The sequence below is a fragment of the Poromitra crassiceps genome (genome assembly GCF_964638095.1).
Source record: "Poromitra crassiceps genome assembly, contig: HAP1_SCAFFOLD_77, whole genome shotgun sequence".
Taxonomy (NCBI): Eukaryota; Metazoa; Chordata; class Actinopteri; order Beryciformes; family Melamphaidae; genus Poromitra; species Poromitra crassiceps.
In genome coordinates this window covers 501,029-511,589 of record NW_028152249.1, presented here as the reverse complement: position 1 = coordinate 511,589, position 10,561 = coordinate 501,029, and the positions used below count along the sequence as shown (strand labels likewise).

Genomic DNA, 10,561 nt, shown 5'->3' with positions numbered 1-10,561 from the left:
CTTTGAGTGTGTGTGTGAGGATGATGTTGAAGACAGCGTGCGACCGACTGCTCTCCTCGTTCATGTTGGTGGCAGCGACCGTCCTCGACTTATTCCCCTCTGACATCAGAGACTCAATGTCCTGTCAACACAATATGAATCTGACATCAGAGACTCAATGTCCTGTCAACACAACATCAGAGACTCAATGTCCTGTCAACACAACAATGTAGTAGCTCAGTTATGAAACCACAGATAATCATATCCTAAAAAAATATATATATATATTTATTTTAAGTAAAGGCCTTGAAATGTCTATGACAAAATCATTGCTGGCATGAAAGTAAAGCTTATTATGAGTTATTATGGGTTTGAGGAGGCATCATTATTTTTAGAATGGTGAACTGTTGACTTGTTTGTTTTCTGTGAAGCATTATAAGAGCAAAGTGTTTGGTAAGAAGGGATCTGATGAGCAAAGTGTTTGGTAAGAAGGGATCTGATCTGCAGCCAAACGAAGATTCTTTAAGACCTTTCTCATGTTACTTGGAATTGGACACCAATTTAAAAAGTACAATCAAGAGACAAAGCGGGGGAAACATCCCGTCTGATTAAATATACATGTCGCCAATGAAAGTGCTGAAACTAGAAATGGACAGAATAAGAAAAGGGACAGCACAAAATGACTTGTGCATGATGCTCTTGCATGGTGGAAAAACGTAAGACCTCCAATAAGTTCTCCAAAATTCTGTGTATTTTGATGTGTCTGTTTCTTACCTCTCACTGCATAATTCATACTGTATGAATGTATCTGTTAATTATTTTCATGTTTATATTGTTTTTTTTTATATATATATACCTGTTTAAGACCAAGGACCACAATGGAAATAAGTCTTGACTTTATTGTGCTTTATCCTTGATGTTATTCCTTGAGATCCGTGTCTGTACTTTGTTTAGTACATTGTATTTCAATTTGTAACCGTCAAATAAAATAAAATAAAATAAAATAAAATAAAATCAAGTGTATAGAAGACATTTTCATATTTCTTTACCTTGTAGCAGGCCACAGCTAGCCGAGACAGACCGTCCACATAAGGACCCAAAACTTTATGTTCCCTCACCCTCAGAGCCTGTCTGCTCCTGGACAGGAAACAGGTTTAAAATAGAAAAAAAGACGTCAGTCAAACGTTATTGATCAACACGTGATGCACATCATCTAAACCAAGAGGAGAGAAACTTTGAGGTATGCATGTGTACAGTATGTACTAGGATGTCTACATGTAGCAGCTACAGTATATCTGTAGTAGACAGTCTACATAGGTTGAGGCGATGTCTCGTCATAGACGCTGGGTTAGCTGGCTCAGCCTGGCTGGGGGCGTGGTCAGGGTGGGGTAAATTCCCCCGTTCTATCCATTCAGCAAAGTTAGAGTTTAGCTGCTAGCCCAGCCCAGGCAGACACGATCGGGGATTTAACCACCGCAGTAAACGCACATCTGAGCAGACGTCTTGTGTTCTGCTCTAGAACCCCCAAACCTGTAGTTTAGAGCCGCAGCACCGTCTTTTGGTGAGTCAGCCCATGAGATATATGGGCGGTTTTACCCCACTCGCGCGCCAGACGTTTAACATTTTGTGGGCGTTCCCAGACATGCCGACTGTCTCTATTCTATATGTAGACTGATGTAATAGTCATCCATCTTTCCCAGGCTTCAGTCACCTCCACCAATCAAACGTCACGTACCGACAGGAGGGCCAATCTGGGCTCAGCTGGTTTCATCCAAGATGGCGATGCAGCAGCAGTGACTTATGGTGTATGACTATGAACCATTTCACTTTTTTAATTGAGAAAATGTGATGTGAAATTTAAATAAGTCAGATCAAATCCATCCAGAACCATCAACTCCAGAGAGACTTTTTTAACACTTGGCCTTCTGACCCTGCTAAACCTCAGAGCTTCATCATTCTGTGCTCTGCAGCTCGGCCCCATATGGCCGTCAGATGGGCTGCTGCTCTAAAGATGGGTTTTACTGAGGTCAAAGGTCGTGTAGTGAGCGGAGGTTAGAGGTCGTGCTGTCTGGGGCTGCAGACAGAGGCCTCAGCCTCCTGATTTACTGCTGAGCCGCTGGACATGAGCTGCAGCGCTCCAACACTGACTACAGGCCAGGAGGAGGCGGAACCTTTTCATCCACTGACCACAGCAGCTGCTGGTACCCACAAGCCAGCAGCCAATCAGCAGCCGACTTCAAGTTTAGAACAGGGTGAGACTCCAAATGATGGTCGGAGACCCTGTGATAGGACGAATCAGCGCGACGTCACAACAACAAATCCCAGAGAAATGCAGAAGCCGGCAGCGGTTATTAGTATGAGTTGTGCAAAACAAACGTTCATATCTCAAAAACTATACATCACATTGCTTATATTTGGACATTCTGAGTGAGAGCAGAAGTAGCTCAAGAGTTTGATGTATAATATATGCATGTCGTGGTAAAGTTGTGTGAACTGTCTCAGGCTATGTGGTACGTCTAAGTCTAAGGCTATGTGGTACTGTACGTCTTAAGCTTAATTTATACTTATTAGAAAGTGTCGCTCAGCACATGGTCGCAGACGAAAAAGAAAGTGTCGCTTATGGTGTTGCATTTATACTTCAGTGAACGTTCGCCTCGGTTCAACAGTCACGTGACACTCGAACGCTATAAGTGCAGACAGCCAAGAGAAGAGAGGGAACGCACAGTGAAACCACCTCGGAGGCAAGATGTAACTTACTTGGCTGCAGCCGCATATAAACGACACACAACCACACAACTCACCTCCTCTCTCTCTGGAAAATTGGTCACGATGTTCTTTGTGATTTTCACGAAGTCATACATCAAGGACAGGCTGATAAAAATAGCGGGGACACGTTCTTTCATTTCAATCGAGCGAAAACCAAAACAAGGAAGGAAGTCAAGTGCGTGCCGTCTATATAGCCAATCAGACTTGCTATGACGTAGTCAGCGACACTAGACATTTCACCAGGTAGCAGACACTGCTCGCCGACACTTGAAAGTGTCGACTCAAGTCCTCATTTCTGTCGGCGACCGTTTCAAAAGTGTCGGCAGACCAAGCATCAATTGGGCTTAAGTCTAACTGTGGTACGTCTAAGTCTAAGGCTATGTGGTAAACCCTAAACGTTTCCTTCACTTTGTGGAAACGTCGAGAGGTCAGGGTGCGCTCGTACCCTTTGGGGTCGAGTAGGTCTCGGACCTTCTCGTTGTAGATCTCCATGTAGGAAACCTCTACCGTGAAGCTCTCCTCCTCCCGCTGCTCCAGCACCGTGCGCTCAAACAGAGCACTGCACAGCCGCGGGATCAGGCCCGGCTGGTCCACTGAACCCATCATGGTGTACGACTTCCCCGAACCTGTCTCACACACACACACAGAGACACACACAGACACACACACACACACACAGACACACAGACAGACACACACACATACACACACACACACACACGAAAAGAATGTCCTTAAGTAGACAGTTTTGGTAAACAGAGAATGACACTTAATTTAACCGTCATTCAACCAGGAATGACATGGATTTATTTGACGTGAAGAATATATTTTGCAGAGAGAGCAGCATCTAACACAGTACATAATGAAGAGCATAATTAACCAGATTAATATGAGGGATCAGCCAATCAGCATTTTGGTAAACAAACCGCGTCACTGGGTGGAAACGAGTAACTTCATCATGGGACCGTATGGATCCAGCCTTGAGTGTCTCACTCTATCCGGCTGTGCCGTTTACAAAATTCACTTTTCATTTTAAAAACGGCGACAGTTCCCACAAGTATCAGTCTCTTGAGCTACTTCTGCTCTTACTCAGAATGTTAAAATATAAGCGATGTGATGTATAGTTATAATATAGTGATATTAACGTTTGTTTGGCACAACTCATATTAATAACTGCTGCGGGGTTCTGCATTTCTGGGTGGTTGTGATGTCACGCTGATCCCTCGCATAGACAGGCAAAGTGACCGCCTACTTCCTGCTTCAGCACTGTACCAGAGATTTTCATCCGCCATTTATTTTCCCATAGACATTTCGTAAAATGCTTATAAAAAATAGTTTTACTTCGTCAAACCAAATGGTTCAGCTATATTTAGAATCGGGAGAGACCATAGAACATTTCACTCCGAACAAAACTTAAAAAAACTTAAAATCAAAAGAATATTTTCATGGTCCAATTGAAACCCCCTTTACGACCTGCTGGCTGGACAACGGAGCGGTTTCAGTCAGAGGCTTCGTCAGCTCCCCTGCAGCAAGGAGCGTTATGCTTCCCACACACTAGAGGATAAAAGGCCCGATTTAATGCCCGATTCCCCTCGGGGGGGGGGGCGTGGCCCGATTCGAGGCTAGTCTCAACCGATTTTTTGTCAAAATAATTGTCAAGTGTCTGGTGTCAATAAATTATTGATTGAATCGGAGCCTGCCCGATCTCGAATCGGGCATATCAAACATGTTTGATATTTACGATGGCTGTCTCCCGACGGAACCCGCAATAGCCAATGAGAGCGAGCAGACCGGGACGCGTCGACGTGTCATACCCGGATGTTAATGCAGCGCTCACAAACGAGCAACAGCAGTGCCATGTAGCTCCTCTCTCCCCAGCATCCTCACAGCTTAAAACAGGGTGGACAGCGGCGGAGGGCTCTCCAAACATGTGCCGAGCGGAGTGGTTTGTTTGCTTCAAGCGAGCGGATATGCTGTAATATGAGCTCTCAGGACGTTGTTTTAGCTCATTTTGCGAGGGTGTCTGCCTGCTTGAAGTGGACCCGCCGCTCGGTGCATGTTTAGAGAGCTATCTGCTGTTGTCTGTGGGGAAAAATTGCGGTTTTGTGGGATATAAACAGCCTACAGTCTAGTTGCTGGAATCGCTTTGAGTCTGTACTTCAAACGGCTGGTGTGTGGTCTCGCAGTCTGGCCGAATCGTCTACTCTAGTGTGTGTGTTCAGGCGATTTTAATGTTAAAATCTGATGAAATTGTCCTTATGTTTGTGGTCTCTCATGTTTTTAAAATCGGTTAAGATTTGAAAATCCTCTAGTGTGTAGGCAGCATTACAGGAGGTCTTTCGTACCCACCGCAATAACAATTTACAATAACTCCTGGACACGCAGAGAGCCCTACCGCCCCCTCCCCTCCCGCCCTCCTGAACATTGAATCCAATGCACTGTGCACATGCCCACATTGCACACTCACTATGTATAGTATGTATAGTCATATCAATCATTATATAAATAACAAACTGTACAGCTTTAGTTTATAGAAATGATAGAAATAGAAATAATAGTATTATTCAATACTATTTAGGAGTATTTAGTTGATTTGATTTAATTTACCTACAGTTTCTGGGAAACGTAAGATGTAAAGGCGGTGGAAGTAAAGTGGTATATATTGTATATTGTATATTTTCGCGTATTGGTTTGTTTCTTTTCTTATTGCAATATTTTAATACTGCTGTTTCTGCACCTTACCTACGGAAGTTGTGTAACTTTTTTATTTGTGTAACTTTTTTTATTGTTTAATTGTTTAATGTCATTGATGCTCTTGTCATTGATGCTCTTGTTGCTGTCATTGATGCTACTGCTGCTGTAACGCCAGAATTTCCCCTCGGGGATGAATAAAGTACTCTATCTATCTATCTCTCATGTTATATGGTCTCTCCTGTTTCTAAACATATCTGAACCGTTTGGTTTGACGAAGTAAAACTATTTTTATAAGCATTTTACAAAATGTCTATGGAAAAATAAATGGCGGATGAAAATCTCTGGTACAGTGCTGAAGCAGGAAGTAGGCGGTCACTTTGCCTCTCTATAGACCAAATCACCGTGACGTCACCATGTAAACAAATTTACTTCCGGGTACCACTTGGGGAAGGCGGCAGGTTTAAATGTGCGTGTTGTCAAATAAATGCTGTCAAACCCTCTCGTTGTTTTCGGCCGACTACTTTCAATTTAAATGGTTAAACGGTTGGTAAACATGCTTGTCCGACGTATCTAGCCTTTCTTCTGTGTTTGTTTTATGTAGTGTTAGCTAGCTAATAACGTTTGTTTGACTGTCAAACTCACAGTTTTTTTGCAGACTCGTAACCTCGCGTCACCAGGCTCTTCTCGGCGAGAGCAGACTCGTTAACGTTACAGACAGAGCTACTGACGCCACGTTAATTTAATTTAGCGTCAAGTCTACTCTGGTCTGGTCCAACAGGTAAATAAGCTAGTCTGGTCTCCACTAACGTTAGTGAAAGTGTTGTTATGAATGATATTAAACAACAACACAACACGGACGAACCATTTTTGTCTTCTTTGTCAGTTTGTGCCGTTCACCGCCATTATAATGTGTGGACCCAGGGGTACCCGGAAGTAAATGTAAACATCCCGCTGATTTGGTCTATAGGGTTCTTCATCCAATTCCATGACTACTTGATGACGTATAGCTCAAGTGATGTTCTAGACCTGAGCCCTGTACTACGAAGCTAGTTTAATGCCTTATCCGAGTAAGTTTGAGTTTAAACCTGGTTTAGCCGTACTACAAAGCAAGTTAACTTTCAATCACCATGGCAACTGATGCTGCAAAGCTAACCTGGTCGCGACCAGGTTAGCTTCAGAGGATAAGATCAAAATCCATGACAGACGCATATAATCGGCTCTCTGGAGTCACTCACCGTTCATATAAGATCGCCATATGAAAAATAGATTGCAGTCAACTGAGAATATAACAAGAAAAACATTTGTGGCTCTGTAGGCTACATAATTAAATTAAGCCTACTTACCACTTTATGTCTTAACAGCTCAACGATGCGTGGAGAAATATGATCACTATTAATCACCGCCGCGCATATCATGAATGGACCCTCAAATGGAGTGAGGGTGATATTCTCCTACATGCCAGAAAATCTGCATCGTCTCAATTCAGTTCAGCAGTTTTCTCTTTTATAGTAGGCTATTAGGCTTTATACTAGGCTATTTTATATATGAATTATTCGATCAGTGCAACCACACACATGAGTGATAGAGATCATTATTCATTGAGCATGCGTTTCTAAATCTATGGTCTAAATAGTTTTACAGATTGTGGAAATGTATAGACTGAGATTACACATTTAGATTTGTTGCTGCTGCCTGTATCAATGCAGCTGTATCAATCGCTGATCAAAGTAAATCAAATGACTGATGTGAATACAAGCTGCTGCTTTAGACAGCCCTTCAGCAGACTATCCAACGCGGATTTTCATTCTGACATTAAATCGCGGATACATTAAATATCCGCTAAAACTCTGATCATGCACTGCGCTTCATTGAACGAGGATATGGGTGTGGAAATGGGTGTGGGCGTGGATAAACTCAGCTGTTCATAATGTGATTGGCTGGCGCACCTCTTTCGCGTGGACGCGCGCCTGTGCACGAGCGAAAAACGTGCGCGTGCACAGGCAGATCCCAGGTCCACTTACCTAGTAAAAAACCAGCGTCGTAGTATCAGTTAACTAGATAGCTTTGATCCTGTTCAGTCAAACCAGATCAAAGGGACTTATCGCGGATCTGTTAAACTAGTTTCGTAGTACAGGGCTCAGAGTACAGAGGTGTTTCATGGTAGACTACCAGTTTGTCCATAGGCGAAGATACAGGCGTTGTAGCCCTGGAAGGCATTGCAGAGAAGACTTTCTCCAAGGCACTGGAACACCACCTCCTGACCTGAGAAACAAACATGTTTTTCATCATTGAAATATTTGTGTTGTTCTCTAACGGAACTGTTCGTATCCTTTTGCTGTTCAGGAAGGCACTTTGGCATTTTTGTAAAAACCTCGTTAGAATTGGATTTATTTTGATTAACTGACCTGCAAATTTATCCTTTTCCGACTCGTCCATGGACCAGAAACAGTAATCATAGGCAAAGACCTGTGGAACACATGGAGAGACAGCGAGAACAGGGTCAATATGACTGACTGACAGACAGACAGACAGACAGGTTGACAGACAGGTTGAGAGACAGACAGACAGATTGACAGACAGACAGACAGACAGACAGACAGACAGACAGGTTCAGAGACAGACAGGTTGACAGACAGTTTGACAGACAGGTTGAGAGACAGACAGACAGACAGACAGACAGACAGGGTGACAGGGTGACAGACAGACAAGTTGACAGACAGACAGACAGACAGACAGACAGACAAGAGAGACAGTCAGTCAGACAGACAGTCAGACAGACACACACACAGACAGACAGGTTGACAGACAGACAGACAGGTTGACAGACAGACAGACAGACAGACAGACAGACAGACAGACAGACAGACAGGTTGACAGACAGACAGACAGACAGGTTGACAGACAGACAGGTTGACAGACAGACAGACAGACAGACAGACAGGTTGAGAGACAGACAGACCGACAGACAGACAGACAGACAGACAGACAGACAGAGCAGCAACCTAAGCCATTCCTTAGCCAATGTGCTGTATGACAGCAACCAGCAATACATGTCGGCAAAAAAGCCACGAGGTCAAACACTGGTTTGTTTCCTCTGATGTCATTAATGATGTCATAAGGCAACTCCTCCTCAGGCACAGTTGCCCAAAGCGTTGCTGTGCTTGGTTGCCTGTTCAGTTGCTGCCTGTCACTGAGTCAAAGAAAACACACTGCTGTCTTTGTTCAACATGCAGATGATTCACAAGCATGGAATTAGCTCCGTGTGGAAACCAGTGAGAGTGTGTGAGTGTGAGTGTATGTGTGTGTGTGAGTGTGTGTGTGAGTGTGAGAGTGAGTGAGTGTGTGAGTGTGTGTGTGTGTGAGTGTGAGTGTGTGTGTGTGTGTGTGTGTGTGAGTGAGTGAGTGAGTGTGTGTGTGTGTGTGTGAGTGTGAGTGAGTGAGTGAGTGAGTGTGTGTGTGTGTGTGTGTGAGTGAGTGAGTGAGTGAGTGAGTGTGTGAGAGTGAGTGAGTGAGTGAGTGAGTGTGTGTGTGTGAGAGTGAGTGAGTGAGTGAGTGTGTGTGTGTGAGAGTGAGTGAGTGAGTGTGTGAGTGTGTATGTGTGTGTGAGAGTGAGTGAGTGAGTGAGTGAGTGTGTGTGTGAGAGTGAGTGAGTGAGTGAGTGTGTGTGTGAGAGTGAGTGAGTGAGTGAGTGTGTGTGTGAGAGAGTGAGTGAGTGAGTGAGTGAGTGTGTGAGTGTGTATGTGTGTGTGTGTGTGTGTGTGTGTGTGTGTGTGTGTGCGTGCGTGCGTGCGTGTGTGTGGTTATGCTATGGTGGTCTTTGCAAAGTTTGCAGTGCATCCTGGAAAAGAATACGCTTTTGATCAGAGAACCACCAAGTGTGCACAGTGGCGTCATTTCAGCAAGAGCCAAGGCATGGCAAGGTAGGAGGTGAGGGGCTGAAGGTAGGAGGTGAGGGGCTAGAGGTGGGGTTTCCCCCCCTTCCTGGAAATCTTTTGTCAAATCGGTTGTGCAATAGTCAAATTTCTATATGCAATTCAGTTATGTGACATGTATAGTAATGTTAAATTCCACTGGATGATATAGCCTACATGTAGTGTTACATTATTATTTTGTGTGTGTGTGAATTGCTTCACTGACTCACAGGCTGTGCATAAAAATGAATGATGTAAATTGTACAAGACTTAACTGCCCGGTGAGAGGGATCCGCGCCTGCCGTGCAACTGACCACAAGCGACGTGGAATGGAACGGCCTGTGATGCCTGCTTGGAGGAGCCTGGGTGCGGACGCAGCTGAACACCCGGGACAGGATCGGCTGCTGAGCTGTGGCGCGGCCCGTCGCAGTGGCGCGCCCCGTGCCTTCTCGTCCTGGCATACGTCGGGGCCTGTGGCACGGCCGCTTCGCCGGTGTCGTCAGGCGTCTCGGAGGGCAAATACGCTCCGTGGCTGATCCGGAACAGGGTATCGTTGTTTAAGCTGTCGTCACTGTCCATGGACTGCTCTGGCTCGGGATCCGACATGCCAGGAGTGGGGTGGGGGAGCGTTGAGAGATCCGCGGGGATTATCCACGGGTAAAGAGGACTTGGGGGTGCTGATTCGGTCTGCAGATGTGGTGCAAAACAGCCGCAAAACAACGCTTCGGAGGACGGCTTCAGGGGAGATGGACTGCCGTGAAGCTAGCTGCTGCTATGATCGGCCAGAGAGAGAGAGGTGACGTAGAACCCTTGCTATATACATTATATGAGGATTAACTGACGTCATATCTGACGTCATTACAGACGTCATACTAAGACTTTGACTGACCACGTCATACTAGAACTTGACTGACGTCAGGGGTGATCGGATTAGATTATGCACGAATGGCCTTCTGCTTGAAATATGGTCTAGAGACCTCACTTGTTACACTACTCGTTACATTACTTTTGCGTTACTCCGTAACATCGCCTGAGAATGCATTGTGGTAGGCTGTTTTACTGAAACCCCTCCATATCGACTGGTAGGCTGCAGAACAGAGAGATCATTCTTACCTTCAGCCTACATGATTGATTAATTGATTGATTTTCTTTATTTAAGTGATATGCTTCCAATGAAGCCCAGCCCATATGGGCTTACAGGACACTTTTAC

General features: G+C 44.8%; 1 protein-coding gene across 1 annotated transcript; it reads right to left on the bottom strand.

Annotated features, from left to right (window-relative positions):
• Nucleotides 1–165: 165 nt before the first annotated feature.
• On the bottom strand, nucleotides 166–9,651 carry LOC310800793 (kinesin-like protein KIF13B; the record flags this gene model as incomplete). Its single annotated transcript, XM_083664714.1, has 6 exons — nucleotides 9,626–9,651; nucleotides 7,845–7,905; nucleotides 7,609–7,701; nucleotides 3,191–3,371; nucleotides 1,029–1,116; nucleotides 166–192 (listed from the first exon to the last, which is right to left on the bottom strand). Exons 2-6 carry the CDS (start codon nucleotides 7,873–7,875, stop codon nucleotides 166–168), a joined length of 420 nt encoding a protein of 139 aa, XP_083520840.1. The 5' UTR covers nucleotides 7,876–7,905; nucleotides 9,626–9,651.
• Nucleotides 9,652–10,561: the final 910 nt, after the last annotated feature.